This window comes from Calliphora vicina, chromosome 2 (assembly GCF_958450345.1).
Source record: "Calliphora vicina chromosome 2, idCalVici1.1, whole genome shotgun sequence".
NCBI classification, from domain to species: Eukaryota; Metazoa; Arthropoda; class Insecta; order Diptera; family Calliphoridae; genus Calliphora; species Calliphora vicina.
In genome coordinates, this window is record NC_088781.1 from 123,790,302 (window position 1) to 123,811,931 (window position 21,630).

General features: G+C 31.7%; 1 protein-coding gene across 1 annotated transcript in view; it reads right to left on the minus strand.

Moving 5' to 3' along the window:
* The window catches only part of DIP-eta (Dpr-interacting protein eta), a 58,532-nt gene extending 37,372 nt beyond the window's left edge, over nt 1–21,160 (minus strand). The window contains exons 1-2 of the mRNA XM_065500357.1: nt 21,035–21,160; nt 14,480–14,577 (exon numbers count right to left, since the gene is read on the minus strand). Of these exons, the coding sequence (XP_065356429.1) occupies nt 14,480–14,577; nt 21,035–21,086 (150 nt within the window). The 5' untranslated portion in view covers nt 21,087–21,160. The remainder of the gene's footprint in view (nt 1–14,479; nt 14,578–21,034) is intronic.
* Nucleotides 21,161–21,630: the final 470 nt, after the last annotated feature.

A 21,630-nucleotide genomic window follows, 5' to 3' on the forward strand; every position in this document is an offset into this window, starting at 1 on the left:
TATAAATTGGAGTCAGCCAAGTGATCAGACATGATTAAAAATGACTGTCTATAAGAGATACATTGACTACTTGCTTAACTGCTGGGTAAATACAAACGTAGTATATAACTTATGCATTCACATACACGCAATTATTGTAAGTAACGGTATTATATTTATTGCAATAATGTAAAAAGGGTAGAGCGATAAGTTATCAAAAACGGGTTAAAATTTGCAATGCACTTAATCGAAAGCTATTTATATATACGACACTTTTAAAACCATTTTGTGCAAATAATTGTTGGAGATAGTGTCTCCAAAAATCCGAAAATATCAATTCGGCATCGTTCTTAACCCATTAATGCCTGACCATAGATCCGCTAGTACGATTTTAACTAAATTTTTAAAAATGTACCTGGTGGCTCGTAGAAGTTGTTTGGAATGAAAAAAAATTTTTACCTCGTTACATACCCGGGATAGGACATGGGTATTTAAATACCCAACAGGCTTTAAAGAGATATTTTTTTGAATATTTTAAAAATAGTTATCTTAGTAAAGCAAATTGTAAAAGTGTATCTCTGTGTAAAAAAGCAAACAATATAACTATAAAAAGTGAAAAATTGGAATATTTGTTATATTCACCCTTATCGTGGTTGGCGTATGTGTTTTACGACTACGACAGTTTCGTACTAGATTAAAGATAAAATGTAACCTGCTTCTTTAATCTAGTACGAAACAGTCATAGGCGTAAAAAAAATCATTTATAAAAATGATTCGTCATCAGAAAATCCTTACTACTGCCGAATTGCAAGACAGTATTGAAAATTGGTCTGATGCAGAAGAAAATTTGTTTGCGAACAACCAGATACTGTTGATAACAATATAATTCCATCTGATGATATCGATGCCATTAAAGACAATGAGAAATTAAATGACTATGTGCAATTGTTGCACGACGAACAAAACGTGACTCGCAAAATTGTAATGAGGAAATGCGGTCGAGTGAAAGAAATGCATGGAAGCTACATTGTCTTTGTCGCAAATATCAAAGTCCCAAATGTCGTAATTTGATTTCCGAGTAGAGGTATGGTGAAATCAAATCATTAAAATCCCGGGAAAATGCTGACTTCCGGGGCATAAATGGGGCTTAGGTATGATCGCATTGATCATTTAATCGGAAAATTATCCACTCGTCATCGTTGTCCACATTACAATGGAAAACCGAATATGGATGTTAGAAGTGCCAGGTGAATTTACATCCACCACTACCACAATGGAGCAGCTCCAGATAAATCTAAAGTTTTAAAGGCTAAATAATTTATAATTTTAATTAAATAAATAAAAAAATACAAATTTGCTTTTTATTTACGATAAAATAAATTTTTTTGATATGGAAACATTTGTTATATTTGGAACTCATTAAGGTCTGTTGGGTATTTAAATACCCATTTACATTATACACAGTGTGTGTAGCAAGTGTGTTTACAAACTACTTTTTACTTTTTTACATTATAGATGGGATGTCTAAAGCTGTCTAAATCCGCCGTGTGTTTTTGGCTTTTCGCATTTTCCTTTATTTGCCAACGCTTTTCCCGAGCATTTTCCGACATAGAAAAAATCACCATTTTACCTATACGGAAGATAAAGTCAAAAAGTAAAAAAAAATATTTTTTTAATTTTTTCTGGGCTAATCAATCTCTTCTTCTAAATAAAAACGCAAGTTGAAGTCGTATCTATAATATGGCTCTCGCTAGAATTTTTTTTACTGTCGTCACTTTTTTGGGTATTTAAATACCCATTAGGCAGGAATGGGTTAACAATTCAAATTCCACAAAGCACTACGAAGCGAATTTTGACAAAAGAACTGCACCTTCATGCATACAAAATTCAGCATACTCAGGAGCTCAAACCAGCAGACCATGGAAAGCGCCGACAATTCGTTCAATTGGTAATGAATTCATATACCCCGATGAAGCGCATTTCCATCTGAATGGTTTCGTTAATACACAACATTGTCGAATTTGGGACTCAGAAGTTCCTCATGCAAACAAATGCAACCACAACGAGCAATTGTCTTGAGCGGATTTTTGTCAGGCGGCTGATTGGACCTTACATTTTTGAAGATGAGGCTGAAATTACAGTGACTGTGAATACATGATAATGGAGTTTTTTTGGCCTCAACTGGATGGCATGAATGTGGACATGTGGTTTCAGAAAGACGGCGCTACACCGAGCATATACCAATCGATTTATTGCAACAAAGATTTCCAGAACAAATTCTGATGTCAATTGGCTATCATGATCATGCGATTTAACACCGCACATTGGGGTAGAATCAATTTTTTTTTGGAAATAAATCTGCTATACACATGCTGGTTTTTTGTTTCCCATCCGATTTCAAAGATTTTTATATTTTGGGAAAGCGATTGTGTGTGGTATTCATATCTTATAATTTCCGAGTTATAGGAATTTCAAAACTGCTGCTGTTTTCTTAAAAGTATGGTTCGTAGTTTTGGACCCAATGGACTTGGTAGTTGGACTACTAAATTACCAATAATATACAAAAGATTTCAGAGCAATATCAATTACGGATCTAAAAATAACCGATTTTCAAAACTAACGTATTACATTACAGTGCTTTCTTACTGAGACATTTTATTGAAACAAAGAATAATATGTTATGAGATGTAGCAAATAAGTAGTAGTGTTTGTGGTGATTCAATTTGAATTATTATCATTATCATTTTTAAGGCTTTCTACCTACATATATATGGATGGATGGGGAAATATCGTCTTAAATCTGACACAACCGGATATCATAATTTAATTTACATTTGAATTTAACCACCCATATTTTTGAACAAATAAAATACATACTAATATCTTAACTGATGTAGCAGACTGATTTATCGCAAATAAATTTACTATAATTGTACAATTAATCATTTGTGCGTGTTTAAAGCTACTAAAAGACACGCAGTTTTTTTTATTCGATACAAACAATGTCTTCTGTTTAGGGCCATAAAATTTAGAAAGAAAAAAAATATGCACACATTACATGTCAGGGTACGAGTGTAAAATGCGTGTAGGTTTTTACTTTTACTGGTAGTGAAGGCAACAAAAAACGACTAATAACAACAATAAATACATAATTCACAAACAATAAGTAATAAGTGTAACTGTTTATGAAGGTTGTTTAATATTCAAACTCACACTATAGTTTTACACTTACAGATTTACTTACATAAATATATTGCAACATTTACATGCTATCGTTGTTGTTTTTTTTACACACTTTCTTTAAATACACTCTCTCTTTCAATCAGGAATATTTGCATGTCACTGAAGAGATAATTCATGTCAAAACTGCAGTAAATGTAGTAATGAGGTAAATAGTTTACAGTGCGAAAGTATAGCTATTAAATTTAAAGCAGTGAATGCGTTTCATCATCTACAACGTGAGAGAGATGGATTCAGAAGTCGTGAGTTTGACACGGAAGCCAAATATTGGCCAGGCCAGCCAAAAAAAGTTTGAAGATCCAAAATTAAAGGCATTACTCCATGAAGTTTCTTGTAAAACTTACCAAGGGCTTGCAATATATTGGGAGCTACTCCAGCAGCAATTTTAACCCGTTTGCGAGCTGCAGAATTCATCCAAAAGCATGGAATTTGGATACTAGCAGAATCGACACCAAACCAAATATACATGGCGCTAAGGCAATGCTCTCTATTATGTGGGAGCTGCTGAAATCTGTCCAGACCATCACAGGGAACCAAACACAATTGAGTCGTTTGAACCGACCATTCGCCGAAAAACACCCAGAATATGCGGCTAGACATGAAACTGTAATATTGCATCATAACAACACTCGGCCACATGTTGCAATACCTGTTAAAAACTATTTAGAATAAAGTGGTTGGGAAGTTTTGCTCACCATCTTAACAGTCAAGACCGTACCCATCTGACTACTATTTGCTTCGATCTATGCATAACGCTCTCTCTGGTAGTAATTGGAATGCTGATTGTGTTCCGACACGGGAACGGGCGACATACAATTGACCATGAGAGAAGCATTTGTTAATTGCCATTGCGAATGCAAGCTGTACCGGAAACTGCAATCGTTTAAAATAAAAACATCTTCTCCTTTGTACTTTCCTTTAAGTATTGTTGCTTCAATGGCATTAATTATCCAACTTTCAGTTGGCGATTGTCAGGTAGTAATGCGGGTAATTAATTCTAGTTTAAAAAATAGGTTGGATACTTGACGACAGCACCTTGGAAAGTAATGGAATCAAACGACATCCACGTCCTCAATTCGACAGCAATTCGACAGCAATTTCACTTTGAATCTTAAAATTCAATGTTTTTCCCAGAATGATTTTTGTAATTTCATGCAATGTTTGGAAACACCTTTCAGCTGAATTCCGATTTTGATTCGGTGAATTGGCAGAAAGCGACGGGAAGCAAAATTCAGCTGCCAATGTCTAGCAATGTCGCTCGACACTCATGTTCACATTCAAATTGATTTTCTTGTCGTGTTTCCACAAAACGGATGACTTCAAATATGCATTAAATTCATCGGATGGCATTGACCGTGGAATCACTGGCAATGTTTTCCTAAAATCACCTGCCAACAGAATCATCGTACCACCAAACCGGCTTTGATTGTTTCATAAATCTTCAAACGTTTTGTCTAATGCCTCCAAAGACTTTTTAAGCGCAATTGTACACTCATCTCAAGCGATCAGTTTGCTTTGTTGTAAAACTTTGACCATCGCGCTGTTTTGGAAATTTAGCATGTATGGATTTTCATTGATTTGCATATTCAATGGCAACTTGAGTGCTGCATGAGCAGTGCGACCGCCTTCCAACAACGCGATCAAAAAAGTTTTTCCTCATTCCCTCAAGGCATCACATTCATATTTTTTTTCGCCTCGCAACTCTTGATTAAATGCGTGGTGCATCGGACGATTGTGAGCTGCCTAACTGAGATAATACCTTGTTTGACATCATCAAGCACATGTTCTCAATTAATATCAAAGCTTCGTTGTAAATTTCCTCGCTCTGTTGCAAATTTGGATTTGGTGGACACATGGCATTTTTGTATTTGCTCCACAAATCAGTCGGATTGGATGGGAAGCATTTTGTGATAATTATCGAAAACAATTTTCGTATTTGATGAGCATTTGACAGCATTTCCGAATGTTTATTCCCAATGAGTGTTATTCTTTATGTGTCACATAAAGAAATCTTGGAATGATGTTGGTCCACGAACGTTAACTAATAGCAAACGCAAATAGAAACACTCATCCTTTCTTGGATGAACTGTGTAAATGCGACCTAATGTGTCGGTGGAAAATAAACGTGGAACTGGATTTATTTTTTTCCGCCGTTGAAATTTCATTGACTATTGATTCCAAATAATATCTTGTCATTTCGGAGTATAGCAGCGTTCGGGCAAATTCATCATTCCAGCAGATTTAAAAAATCTGATCAATGTTGTAGATGGCGGTCGAACAACTCCTTGTAATACATTATCCACAGTAAAGTACACCATTTTCTAGATGTACGGTTAAATGAACAACAGTCGGATGTCTTTGATGAATGACAAATGAAAAAATGTGCCAAATTTCTTTATTACTGCTAACATAGCGGCCCGTTTGAAATTGAGTGATTTCATCTTTGGAATTCTCCGCACTTCGAAATCGCAACCATGCCTACCGAGAGGACTATTCGCAGTGTGGTGGATAAACTTGAGTGTACTGATTTAGTACACTAAGTATCAACGCCCGTACGGCGAAGAAACGCAAGATCTGCCGCATTCGTATAAGCATGCAGGAGAATCCGAGGCAGTCGATTTCGCATTGCCGTCAGCGGCTAGCACTACAGGCGAAGATTACCAACTTATTTTGCCCTAAATTAGATGACACTAACGACATGTGGTTTCAACATGATGGCAGTACATAGCTCATGCCACATTGGACATTCTGCACGAGTGATTTGAGGGCATGGTCATCTCAGGAGGAGGTGCTGTGATCTAGCCAGAGAGATCGTGTGAACTAACCCCATTAGATTTTATATTGTTGGGGTTTCTTAAGTAGCTGGTATGTACGAATAAGCCACAAACCAAAGCGGCCCTCTTATCATTTGATTTCAAGATGAGGGAGAAGACTTTTAGACAAGCGCCTCCCTAGTATGTATATTAACAATAACCATGATTTTTGTATTAACTAAAAGTACCTACACATACCAGAAAACCATCAAAAGAACCAATAAACGGTATTAAAAAAACATGGCTAAATCAAATGCCACAGTTAACTAACTAAAGCATTTGATAAAAATCACAACAGAACATAAAACAACTGGAACACAATACAACTGAAAATCCCCACTCAATATATTTTCAATTTGTACAGATGAAAATGATTGTTCGCCATGATACAGACTATGTATGCGGACATACCAGCAATAACAGCAAACAAAAAAAACCCAACAATGGATAGAGGAAATGAGAAGTGTAATAGTAGAGATGGGAATAGTAGCACAGGAAATTGTTATAGCTGATTTTAATTTAGTGACAAAAGTCCACTAAAATCAATTAAATAAGTTCTTTATCATTGCATTTTTTGACCGACAATGTAGAGAATTGTAAATGAATGAAATGAATTTTGAAAGTTCCTTTTAAGTTAGTGTAGAATAAGCTTTTCAGGATTTGAAAATGATTGATTCATGTATCGAAAATTCCCTGATCTTGTAACAAGTAAGAAAGTATGGCCTATTAAACCCCACACAGGGTAAAATAAAAGTTCGTTTATATTTAAAAAAAAAATTTCGTGAGTGATTTTCTGAAGTGGTCTTTATATGGGAGCTATAATAAAATAACGACCGATCGCCATAAATTTAAGTCCTGTGATTTATGTCTATATGAAACTTAATTTTGTTGAATACTATGTGGATACCAAGGTTTACTTGGACAGCCAGTATGACGGACAAATGGGCGGACATTGTTTAATCGACTAAGAAATTAATTATTCCCACTATGTGATGTAGGGTATATTGATTTAGTTTAATATAGTCTTCTTGAAAACTGAAGCAATTCTCTTGGCAGAAACAAGTAATCATGAACTAATTACACTGCTATATTTCGACACTTTTCTGCTTACGAAAAAAAAAAAACACAAATATCTTTGGGAATGAGCTACAGATGTTATCCAACAGTGTTAATACTCAATACAATACATGAACATCAACACACAGATCTATTCATGTACAACAGTATACACTAGGGTGGCCCCTATAGATTGGACTTTTTCGATTTTCAATGATCTTAAAGTATAAAATAGTTTTCCGTTGTTTAGAAACATAATACTGAAAATTTTAGCATAATCGTATAACGTTTGGCGAAAAAAATTTTAAAAATTAAATTTTGAAAAAGTCCCACTTAAACATAATTTTTGTATTTCATTTACCCATAGATGTTTAAATATCATAAATAAATGTTTGCTAATATAAAAAGAAAAACCGAATTTTAAATTTAAAATTTTTTTTTAAAACAAAAGTTCAAAAAATCTAAAAAAATTTTCTAGGTTCTAATAAATGCTAAATGTGGATTAAAACCCTACACTAAGTAAAAGAGCAAAAACATTTTTCTTTTAAAATTTCAATAATTTATATTTTTGAGTGATTTTCGGAAGTGGGCCTTATATGGGAGCTATGACCAATTATGGACCGATCACCATGAAATTAGGCCGTGTAATATATGTCTATATGAAAGTTAATTATGTTGAATTTTGTGTGTATACCAACGTTTATAAGCGATTTATGCACGCTAAAGTGATTTTCGGAAGCGGGTCTATATGGGAGCTATGACTAATTTTGATCACAAATTTCATAGCCTATTTTCAAGTATTTAATTTCGAATTGTTTCTTTGGGTTGGTAGTTTCCGATTTCTAAATTTTCAATTTCAAGGTCATTGTTAACTTTTTTACTTCTGGGATCAGAATTTTTCAAAATTGCAATTAAAAGCAGGATTTGTATTAGTTTTGGGGTATATGACTTAAGCATGCTTGAATTTTTAAAATTTTATTTTTATTTTGAAATATTTGTAAAACAATATAAATTTATTCAAAGTATTGGCCATTGTTAGTAATGACCTCTTCCCATCTTTCTGACAACATATGGATTCCGAGCCAAAAGAACTGCTTATCTTGTGTGGCCAAGAACGAATCAAGCCAATTTCGGATACTCTGTCTCAAGGTGAAACGTATCAAAGAGAGCGTTCTTAATATTTCATAATATTAAGTCATACAGCCTATAATAAATAAACATTTTATGACGTTGATAATTCAGTATAACTTGATACCAAAAAAATTATAAAATTTCATAGTATCTCAAATCCTAAATTTTCAATATCTGTTTAAATAGAAATTGCAAAAAATTTAAAAAAAATATTTCGGTTCAAACTACAAAGTTATGAATACGGAAATTCCAAATTTCCGTATTCATAACTTTCAATGCCCTTTTATACCTGGGTTGAGAATTTTCCAAGGCAGCAATTATAATTGTTTTCAAAATATTAAATGTTGAAAAAAATCCCACTTAAAAATAGGTTTTCTAGGATTATATTTCTTTGGTAATAAAAAAAAATATAAAAATTCATCTCAAATCCAAAAATGTTACATTCGGGCAATTCCATTATGACGAACGTGACATAAAACGGATTTCCATGTGCACAATAGGTTTAATTTATAGTTCTTAATTAGCCATATAAGTAATTGGTGATATGATGTATTTTGGGAAATTATACGTTTTCAAGATAATTACCAAAAAAAAACAAACATTCGCACGGGACAAATAGAGGTGATTTCCAGGGTCAACAATTCGGGAAACCTGAGGCAATATTTCAATGTGACTAATTTTAGAATGTTGTGATTTGCTGTTTCTAAAAATTGCTTGGATTTTACTCAAACTTTTTTTGAATTTAAGTTTAATCTATTTCGCATTAAGGGCCACCTTAATGCACACACATGAAAGATAAAACCACAATGATACGAGCAGAAATGTATAAATAAAGAAACGAATACAAACAGGGAAAAAGAGAACAACAGGAAAACCTTTTAAACATATACAACAAACGAACAGGCGGACCAAAAAAAAGCAAAAAAAAACACAACAAAATGAAACTTAATAGACCGGCATAAATGTTTATAATTCTCACCTTAAACAAAAAGTCCACAAACAAAACAACAACAAAACAAGTAAGAGTGCTATATTCGGCTGTGCCGAATCTTATATACCCTTCACCAAATTATACTTAAAAATTTTAAATATTTTTAGGTAAACAAAATTTAATTTTGTTGTTTTTTGAATTTTTTGAAAAAAAAAATTTTCCGATTGTTATTTTAATTTTTTTTTTTTAAATTAAAAATTTTTTTTTTTTTTAAATTTTAAAAATTTTTTGTTTTCAATTTTTTTTTTCAAATTTTAAAAATTTTTTTTTTGTTTTTTCAATTTTTTTTTTTTTTTTAAAAATTCGGGTTCAAAATTTTTTTCCCGATTTTGACCCATTGTAGGTCCAACTTACTATGGTCTTATATACGTCGTTGCAAATGTCTTTGAAATATCTATCATTAGATATCCATATTGTCTATATTAATGTCTTAGTAATCCAGATATAGGTAAAAAAATAGGTCAAAAATCGAGGTTGTCTTGGTTTTTTCCTCATATCTCAGCCATTTGTGGACCGATTTTGCTGATTTTAAATAGCAAAATTCTCGAAAGCATGTCTGACAGAATTATTGAAGATTTGGATCCCGAAGATATCTGGGGTCTTCAGAAAACTGATTTCAACAGACAGACAGACAGACAGACAGACGGACAGACAGACAGACAGACAGACAGACAGACAGACAGACAGACAGACAGACAGACAGACAGACAGACAGACAGACAGACAGACAGACAGACGGACATGGCTTAATCGACTCCGCTATCTATAAGGATCCAGAATATATATACTTTATAGGGTCGGAAATGAAAAATGTAGAAATTACAAACGGAATGACAAACTTATATATACCCTTCTCACGAAGGTGAAGGGTATAAAAATGGTAGAAAGTATAAAAGCAGAGGAAGCTCCCAGTTATTGCTGCTGCTGATGATGATGATGATGGTGGTGATTGAATCAATGTGTTTGTATGAAAGTATATGCTCATTGAAGCTTGCTTAGCTCCTGTGTTGATGTTATTGTTTTGTATGAAAACAAATACGAGTATTGAAGTGTTTAATATGAAATAATAAAGTAAAGCCTTAATTTTTCCTGTTATCCAACTCCTGCTGTTAACTCCTATGTTATTATTTGCTGCTACTTGGGATTTATTAAGCATAATTTGTTTTTGTTTTCATTATTTGTTAAATGTTAAATGTGTTGGTGCGAGACAGCCCACAATTTCTATATAATCTTTTGTACACTTCATCATACAAACATACAGCCATATCATATAAATAAATGTGATTCACAATTAAGCCCTTAAATGATAATCGAGCAGGCTCAAGGGTATAATTACTTATTAGTATGTTTAAATTATTATTTTATGGTTTTTCATATTTCATATAACTCTCAGCATATATATATTTGCACAAATATTGTACAACAAGTATATGGGTGTCTATAGAATTGTAAAAAAGCCCTTGATTATAAAACAAAACATCAGAAATAATGGGACCAACTAAATTCTAAGATATTGCAATATATTTTAAATTTCCTTTAATAGGCTTTTATACAATTAAAATTTGGCTTTAATAGTATGTCCTTATACAATCCTATATTAGTTCCAAATGTAGGTTTTTATTTAGTGCAATACTAACTAAAAACGTAGATCTTTACACAGACCAATATCAGCTCTAATAAGTCCTAATATAGTTCAGTATTAACTCTAAACGTAGGTTTCTTTACAGTTCAATATTTGCTCAAAAAAGCGTAACCACTTTTTTAGCACAAATTTGTTTGACATGTTTACTCTTACAATTGTTTTGTAAGAACAAACAGCATCAAATAAAATAAAACTAAATATTTTGTTTTGAATCGTCCAAAGTGAAATAAATTTTTTAAGTAAATAAAAGAATTCAAATATATTTTATTTAGTGGTTACGTCTTTTTCGTCAAATATTTGTCATTTATATAGTGAAATATTAACTCTTAAGATAGGTTTTTATACAGTCAATAATAATTAAAAACTCCTACATATTTGATCGATACACAAGGCCTCATATCATGTCATATTGTTACAATGTCCTACCATTTCACGACTCGGAGGCTCGGCTTAACCGATCCTTAGACAATATTAACTCTAAACGTAGGTATTAAAATAGTAAACAACAAAAAAAAAATCATATAATTTTCTGTTGTTTAAAAACATCACAAATTTTGGAAAATTAAACACTTAACAACTATAAAGTTTAAACAAAATCTAAGGACTGAGATTGAAAAAATCTTAACATACATACATATATGTTAATAAAAATGAAATTTTTACAATTTAAAAAAAATATTATTTTTGTAGTTCTAATCAATCGGTATTTATAGAACCCTTTGTATCAAATATATGGCTTCTTTTGCTGTAACTGCATATATGCTTGCCATGCCAAGAATTTTTTGGGAAAATTTTCTGGGTCCTAAACTTTTCTACAACATTCCCTCGAGAATCAGCAACATAAAAATATTGACCCGGAAGCTGCGAAAAATTTGCAATACGTAAGCTTCGTCATCCTTTATGCAGCAGGTATATTTTTTGTATAAAATTTGACTTCAATTTCCATTCTCCGCCTTTGGCCTCTAACTTTCTAGCAGAATTCATTTCAGGAACTTTTGGAGTCTTGTATGGTTTTAAACCTGCATTGTTTTTAACTTTTCGTACCAAATAGTCCGAGTACTAAGCAAACCGGACTGCTTTCCTAATAATTTTAGTACGCACTTTTTTCTCATCACTCATGTCTTTCCGCATATTCTTATTCTTCAAACGAATCAGTAATGGTCTGATCAGATTTCAGCAGCTCTTAATATTTATAACCCTTTTGTTCCCACCAAATACAGATCAATACCTTAGCGCCATGGATATTTGGCTTTGATATTGATTCGGCTGGTTGACCGGGCTTCACATACGATCTCTTAAACTGGGAATGATATGGTGCTAAAATGATTTTTATACCCAACACCACCTTAGTGGAGAGGGTATATTGGATTTGTTGTTTGTTATAACCAAAAATATTAGTCTATCACCCACCTTTAAGTAAGATTAAGTTAAGATTCGGAATCATTTTCTGAGTCGATTAAACGATGTCCGTACGTCCGTCCGTCTGGCTGTAAACCTTGTGCGCAAAGTACAGGTCGCAATTTTAAAAATATTTCGATAGAATTTGGTACATATAACTTTTTTGGCCCAAGGACAAAGCTCGTTGAAACTGGCTGAAATGGAGCCATTATTTCACGTAGCCCCCATACAAATGTCTTCCCGAAACTGTAGTTTATCGGTCATATATATTTAATTTATATATGTATCTACACAAACTCCGCTCCAAGTAAGTTTTATATATACAAAATTCATGTCAGCAAATTTTATTATGATCGGTCCATAATTAATCATAGCTGCCATATAAGACTCGCTTCCGAAAATCACTTTAAAGTGCATAAATCTCTTAAAAATTTTGAAATACATACAAAGTTCATCATAAATAACTTTCATATAGATATAAAACACACGACCTAATTTCATGGTGATCGGTCCATAATTGGTTACAGCTCCCATACAAGGCCCACTTCCGGAAATAACTCACGAATAGAAATTATTGAAATTTTAAAAGAAAAATGTTTTTTCTCAATTACCTACTTCGTGTAGGGTATTGAATGACCACATTTTCTTACTTGTTTTTTTATAGCGTTCAAAAATTATTTCAAACATGCAAAATCGTATTTTAAAGTCTCTCGGCTTCAAATTCGTATGGTACCCAATTTCCCTGCTTTTGAATGAAACCTGCTGCACGAAAACTTTTTGAAATTGCTGCTTGAGTAGTTCCCAATAATTTTACAAGCTTCTGTTAGCTTTTACTACAGCGTCGATGAAGTAATGCCTCCAATTCTTGGTCTTCAAACTTTTTTTGGTTGGCCTGGGCGAACCTTGTCTTCCATGTCAAAATCACTACTTCTAAGCCGGTGTAATTTTTCAGCATTTTTTTCATATTAAAAAAGTAAAGAAAATCTTCCCTTATTCGCTTTGTTGGTAAAACATTTGACATTTTCGAAGCAAAATGTCAAAACTATGTGAGAATAAATGACAGATATGTATTTTTCAAAATGACATAAATATAAGTTATTACAAACAAAAACCTCGTTCAAAAGATACGCCATCTACTGTAAAGCCTGCAGTTTTAAGTCATACACCAAATATTTAATGTTCTTAACATGCAAACATCATCTATTTTATATTTTTAATATTTTTTTTAATTAATGTTTTTATGATTCTAGAGATTTGACTCCTCTTCAACTCGGTTAGTATTCTAGTTGCCTTTGCATACAACTTTTGCCAAATAGCCCTGGAAACCCTGCAATCCGTCCTACTACACCAGGTTTGGTTCGGAATCTATCGAAGATCCATCTATAGTAGCGACATGTAGGAGCTTTAACCTCCAATTAAAAAAATAATTGTATTGACGAATATGGTAATTAATATGACAATTTATTTGTCGTAATTTTTTTCTGTGTAGTAGACTGTATGACACTTTGATGTCCTCAGCTACTACATAATCTATGTCTCTAGTGCCAGATTCCATCCTGGACATATCAGTGACTTCACGTCCTTCAAACAGCTGTCCAGATCCAACCCAGTCGTACCTACTTGGAAACGCAATTGGGGGTGAAATACTGAAGAATAAAGTCGTCACCCTATGGTCCGAATACTAGCCTGACCATTACAGCTTTGGTTTTAACAGAGAAGACTATAACTATCGTAAATATCATTGAAATCGTTCAAATCTATCTGTTGTGCTCTTTGGGGTAGTTAAGATAATACATGGTTGAATGCTTAAATTAAAAACTTGTTTAGTTGGTCTCATTATGCACTTTCCCTTAACATTCGTTGTCTTTGTTCTCCTTCGTGTATGATGGTCATATTTAATGGTTGGTATTTTGTCTTTTTTTCACTCCTCATCTTTATTTTACTTTGTTTTGTGGCCTTCTGTTTCACATGATGTTTCTACATAAAGTTAGATTTTTCAAATGTTGCACGTGAGATGGGAAATCCCTTCTCAAAAAAGGTCTTTTCAGCCTTTGTCTACTAAACAAACTTTTTGTGCAGTTGTGTTTTATGTTTTTTTTTTTGTTATTTTTAAGATTAAAGCAGCTTACTTAAGTACTTAGATTAATTAAAATGTTATTTTATTATGTAAAAAGTATTAAGATTAACAAAAAATATTTTGCCATTTTAAAGGTATTATTTTGGACTTACCTTATATGAACCTAAATCTTGTACGACACAAGTTAAAAATGCATCACGTCCCACAGAGGCGGTAACATTTGCTATGGGATATGTAAATTTGGGATCAGCTGTAAGGATGAGAATAAGATTTAAAGGAGATTAATAAAATATAATTATTAGATAATAAGGTAAATTTTAAATAACAAGTACAAATATATTTGAAGCTGTGTCAATTAACAAGAATCATGATTCAACAACATGTGGTCAAAGTTTCAAACAATTAAGAAAGAAAATATTGACTTAAGAGTTAAAAGAGTACTAAGGAAGTTTATTATTCTATTTAACCAAGCTTTAGCCTCTGTAAAGTTTATGATTTGAAAATTTACACCTTGAACTAAAAGAACTTTCTAAATGTCCTTCATTTTAATCACAATCATATTTCCTTTTTCTATTTACGTCAATCATATAATTAGTTTTAAAATTTCTATGTAAATACATTGTGTAGTCGTGTGTTTTTGTTGAAAATCATTAATATTCAACATAATTAGTTTGCATGATTAATATTTAAAACATTAATTAATTGTGTTGCATGCGCCTCAGTGGTCAAGAACCAATAATGTATAATTAGTTTAGTATATTTTAACATAAATAAAATATACACAAATTTTGCTAGAATAATTAATGCAGGTAGTCACAAATGTTTGCTACTTATAATCTCTGTAATAGGGTTGCTCTTATTTTAAACTTTTTAGATTTGAAATGCTCCTGAGATTTAAAATTGCTGGTAGTTTAATTTCATTTAATCAAAAGCTTTATTTTTAAACAATATATATTTGAAAATAATCGGGAGTGATTTGAATCTGAATTTAGCAAAAATATAGACTTAAGTAGGTAAAAGAAACTGCCTTTTTAATTTCCAAATGCAAAGATCTCGTAAATTAGAATAGATACAGCAATGTTTGTAGATCTCTTCTTGTAGATTCTACATACATGAGGGCTACATACATCTCGTAAATTAGAATAGATACAGCAATGTTTGTAGATCTCTTCTTGTAGATTCATATATACATGTCTTTCAAATCGGATCGACTACAAAAATTTGGCATCATTTTTAGTTTTTCATTTACCCGTGATAGCCCACTTTGAAGCATTAATGTTACGCCCCTGTTTAGTATTTGAATACCAAATTAAAAAAATTAAATCATTTCAAGAGCGGAATAAGTAACAGATTTATTTCCACTTTTTTCATTTTCCACACTGAATGACGTTCGTGTATTAAGAAAAAAAATGAAAAATATTTTCAGTCAATTTTCGATTTTCATCATATACAAGAATAAACAAGTAAGAAAGTATGGTCGATCAAGCCCGACCATATCATACCCTACATTAAGTAAAAGAGCAAAAACATTTTTCTTTTAAAATTTCAATAATTTATATTTTTGAGTAATTTTCGGTAGTGGGCCATATATGGGAGCTATGACCAATTATGGACCGATCGTAACAAAATTTGGTGACATGAACTTTGTGTACATAAACCTTATTTGAAGAGGAATTTGTGTAGATACCTATATGATTTAACCATTTCTGACCGATAAAGTCCAATTTCGAGAGGACATTTGTATGGGGGCTAGGTGAAATAATGGACCGATTTCATCCAGTTTCAATAGGTTTCGTCCTTGGGCCGAAAAAATTATATGTACCAAATTTGATCGAAATATCTTCAAAATTGCGACCTGTACTCTGCGCTCAAGGTTTACATGGACAGCCAGACGGACAGACATCGTTTAATCGCCTCGGAAAGTGATTCTAAGTCGATTGGTATACTTTAAGGTAGATGTTAGACCAATATTTTTGGGCGTTACACACATCTGCACAAACGCATAATACCCTCCCCACTATGCTAGTGTAGGGTATAATAAATATATGGTATTTTATAGAAAACTAAAAATAAAAATCATGTATTTAAGGGATAAAGATTACAAAATTGTGAATAAACAACCCAAAGAAATACTCTGAAATTAAATATTAGAAAAAATGCCTAGAAATTCTTTAATTTCAAATTTTTTAAATTTCGTTGAAAAAACTTTTATTTATATAGGTTCGAAATAATATGAATTTTATATCCCTTTTGGTATCAAATAATAATTAGTTACACAGTGCAACACGAAAATGTAACCATATGCGGACAACACTACGTGATAAAAGACCAAAAAAAAAAAGACCCGTGTCTCCCAGTTTTTCCCTTAAGTCATGCACTTTTTTATTGGCCCCCAAAGATTTGGGACCTCAGTGTCAATTTTGAAAAAGTGGTCATTTTCTCAGGCTCATATCTTGCAAACCCTTTAAAGCTTTGATTTATTCTGTGAGGCAAAGTTGTAGCTCTTGTTGCCAATGTTGTGTGCGAAATATGCTCTAGCACTTTCTCTATTACTTTCACCGCAGAGCTCTCGTTGACTTCGCGCTGAGTAATGACTCCATGTGAGTGTCGTGGCGTTTTTACATTGTGTGCTGCTTTCCTTGATTCAGGTGCTGCTCTGCCTATGCTACTGTGGTCGGTGCGTGATCGTGTGAGTTGTTTGAGATCTTAGGTACGTTTTTGTAGTTGATTGTTTCCTTGAATTTTGAACGGTTTGCTACATATGGAACTGAACAGGGAAAAAATGTAAAAAAATACTTTTTTTAAAGTTTTTTGAGATTTTGATCTTGAAGGTGAAGTTTTTGTGATTTTATATATTTAAAATTTTTGTTCTTTATGATATTCTGAACGGTTTGCTAGATATGAGCCTGAGAAAATGATTACTTTTTTGCAAAAATGACACCGAGGCCCCAAACCTTTGGGTCCACATAAAAAAAGTGCATTACTTGGGGCAAAACTGGGAGACACGGGTATTTTTTTTTTTTGGTCTTTTATCACATAGTGGTATACGTATATGGTTATATTTCCATGACAATACACACAGTGTTATTGATGCGTGAAAACTTTAATTTTTAGATGTAAAATAATATTAATTGTGTCTTCTTTGCAAAAATGTACATTTCTTTAGAATTGAAAATGGTATTAAAGGTTTTTAAGAGTCTGTCAAAACTCATCAAAAATGTGTTTTGTCTATATCAAATTATTATAGCTAATGAAAGAGTTTTTGAATAACTCAGTATTCGTTCGATAAATGAAAGGATATATGTAGTTTGATGTAATTCGCTTTTATTCTGATTTTCTATATCTTTAAAATCTTTGAGATAGTTCTTCATACAGATATTTTTTCCAATCATTGAAAAATCTGTATTTTTTAAGAAATCATTTATATGTAATATATATAATCTAATATACATAATCTAAAGCAAGTATTTTATATTACACAATCAAATGTTTTATATTTTATAACAATTTATGGGTAAATATTTTAAATCTATATATATAAAAGAGTAACGTTACTGACTGACTGATTCATCATCGCACAGCCCAAACAGCTAAAGCTAGAACCACGAAATTTTAACTGTGGGTTCTTCCCTCCCCAAAACGATCCGATAAGAAGGGATTTTTGGAAAATCGAACGTTTAGGGGCTAAAAAAGGGTAAAAACGGGTAAATTCGGTAACCTTATATCTTCAAAACTAATAAAGATACAAAACAACTTAAATTTGCATGTTACTCCATTTAAAAAATAAGCTGAAAGGTGTTTCGTACTTTTTCGTAATTCGAAACATTTAGGGGAGAAAACGGGTAAAAACGGTATTTTGGTACCTTTTAAAGTTCGAACTTGAGGGGTGTTCGAGGAAGAAAAGGGAAATTGGTACTTTTCTCTTTTCTAATTGTACTTTTTTAATATTTTAAATTATTTCACTTATCGACATTAAAGTAAGCTGATTTGTATCTAAGTGATGTTTGTGTTAGGCATAGGGTACAATATTTAGGTACCAAAATGTGAGAACTGAACTATAGGTACTTTTTTATTCGTCTAATGTTACTTTTTGAATTTTATATGACAATGGACTTAGAAACATGAAATTAAGCATATATGGTCCTATGTGAGTGTGAATTTTAGGGGTAGACTATTTGGTACTTTTTCTTTAATCGAATGGTAGTTTTTGTAATTTCTTCACCAATGAACCTAGAAACGTGAAATATAGCTTACATGAGCCCGAGTGGGTGGGAATCCACACGTGGCTGCTTTTTGGTACTTTTTCTATATTATAATGTTACTTTTTGAATTTTCTATAATAATGGACTTAGAAACATGAAATTAAGCGTATGTGGTCCTATGTGAGTGAAAATTCAAGAGGATACTTCATGGTACTTTTTATACCCTACACCAACATAGTGGGGAGGGTATAATGCGTTTGTACAGATGTCTGTAACGCCCAAAAATATTAGTCTAACACCTTAAAGTTTCCGATCGACATAGAATCACTTTCTGAGTCGATTAAACAATGTCCGTCCGTCCGTCTGGTCGGCTGGCTGGCTGTCCATATAAACCTTGTGCACAGAGTACAGGTCGCAATTTTGAAGATATTTCGATCAAATTTGGTACATATTATTTTTTATGCCCAATAACCATGCCTATTGGAACTGGCTGAAATCGGTCCATTATTTCACCTAGCCCCCAAACAAATGTCCTTCCGAAATTGGACTTTATCGGTCATAAATGTTTAATTTATAAATGTATCTCCACAAATTGCGCTCCAAATAAGTTTTATATACACAAAATTCATGTCACCAAATTTTGTTATGATCGGTCCATAATTAGTCATAGCTCCCATATAGACCCGCTTCCGAAAATCACTTTAACGTGCATAAATCGCTTAAAAATGTTGGTATACTCACAAAATACAACATAGTAAACTTTGTAGACATAAATCACACGACCTAATTTCATGGTGATCGGTCCATAATTGGACATAGCCCCCATATAAGGCCCACTTCCGAAAATCCCTCAAAAATATAAATTATTGCTCTTTTACTTAGTGTAGGGTATTATATGGTCGGGCTTGACCGATCATACTTTTTTTTTTTTATTATAATGGTACTTTTTTAATTTTCTATAACAATGGACTTAGAAACATGAAATTAAGCATACACGGTCCTAAGTCAGTGAGAATTCAAGGCCATACTTCTTGGTACTTTTTCTTTGTTCTCATATGTACTTTTGTGAATTTACTATAATAATGGACCTAGCGTTTCCAAAAAACCGAAGAATTTCAAAACCGAGGTTTCGTTTTTTTTTTTGGTTTTGTGATAATTTTTAAATATTAATTGTTATAGAAACAAAATTAGTTGATAATATAGGAAAGGCTATACAAATTTAAAATTCAAACTTGACGGGTTATGGTTTAGTGAATGCGAATTCAAAAGTGATAATCAATGGTACAATTTGTTTATTGCAATGGTACTTTTTGAATATTTTATAATAATAAACCTAATAATTTAAAATTAGGCACACATGATTCTGAATGAATTTGAATTCACAAAAGGTGACTTTGGTGGTAACTTTCTTTTTCAATTTCTATACTAATGGACCCAGAAATATGAAATTAGATTCACAAAGGGAGACTTAATAGTACTATTTCATTCTTCTAATTGGGGTGGCGAAGCGCACAGGGTCAGTTAGTCTTTTATAAAATTGTATTTTTCTTTCTTTTTAATTTTCTCTCAATTATAACTCATATATATGTATATTGGTTGGAAACCAAAGCATACTTGAAAAATTACTTAATTGGATTAAAGTTCAGAAAAAAACTAAGATTGAATTAAATTGCGTCATAGGCATTATTCAAATTCATTAAAATGTTTATCTAATTTGGAAGTTACTCCCACATTTTATATGGTCATTTTGACACACTGTAACACAACAATAGTTTTGTGAATATTGGTAATGGCAAGTAGTTATCAATAGTTGCCAAATTTATTGAAATTCGATTAAAATTTATAGAACTGATGCATAAATAATTCTGACAGCTTTTACCAATGTGGCTTTGCGTGTAACTTTGTTAAAAACTAAAATAAAAATTTATCATCTTATTAACTTTTTACCGGAGGTGATTGCTTAATAACAGTGATTAGCTGTTATTTCATATAACTCTAAATCCCATAATAGAATTTTGTGGTCAAATACTTAGAATAAGAAAAAGCTCTTATTCATTTCAATAATTTTGCATTTTTGTTGCTAGTAGCTCCAAATAATGAACAATTATGGTCGCTTTCATGGATTTTAAAAGAGTAGTGTTTTTGCCCATGTAAATCATAAAGAGCAATTCTTAAATTTTATAAATTGGTTTGATTTCTTACTATCTAATAAAATACTCCATATAGTAAACTTTTTCAATTCCCATTTGAATTTATTTATTGTCAACTCCCCTTAAATTTTAAAATTTTTGTCATTTAAAAACAAATAAGATTTCATAATTCTCTATGTGGTATTTGACAATTAATTCTTGTCAGTTTAAACAAATTGTCTTTATTAAATTAAACAATTTACATATATATTTCACTAACTATTTTGTTGATTTTCTTTATAACAATAAATTATTATTATCATTTTTGTTTATCGCAATTGTTATAGTTATTGCTTTTGTTATTTTATTTACTTACTCAATACATCAGCTGCCGTTTCAATTGCATGAAAATGACTTTTGTGGCACATTAATATCAATATGAATAAAAATATTGCTGTAGGTTGTGGTGGTAAATTATTAAAATTTCTACCACTTACTTTTAAATAAATCACTTTACTTGTTATTGTTGCTGCCATATTTTTTGATTTAATTTAATTTTATTTATTTTAATATATATTTTTTATTTATATATTTATTACTATATTATTTTATTTTTTTTAATACTATTTTTGCTATTGATGTTGCTATTTATTTGAGATTTATTTTTATTATATTTAATATTTAATATTATTATTATTAATTGTATTGTTGTTTATTATGTTACAAATTTAATTAAAGTTGTGATTTATTTAAACTATTTAACACAATTACACTTAACATACATTACATTAACTATCTGACAACATTTCTGAGCTCAACTGTTGCTTTTTACAAATATTTTTTTTCTATGTAAACTGAGCAATAGAATTTCCAAATTGTAGACAAATACTCAAATGATTCTTTTATTTGGTATTCTTTATATCAGACTACCTAATTACACTTTTACATTGAAAATCACAGGAAACACCACAA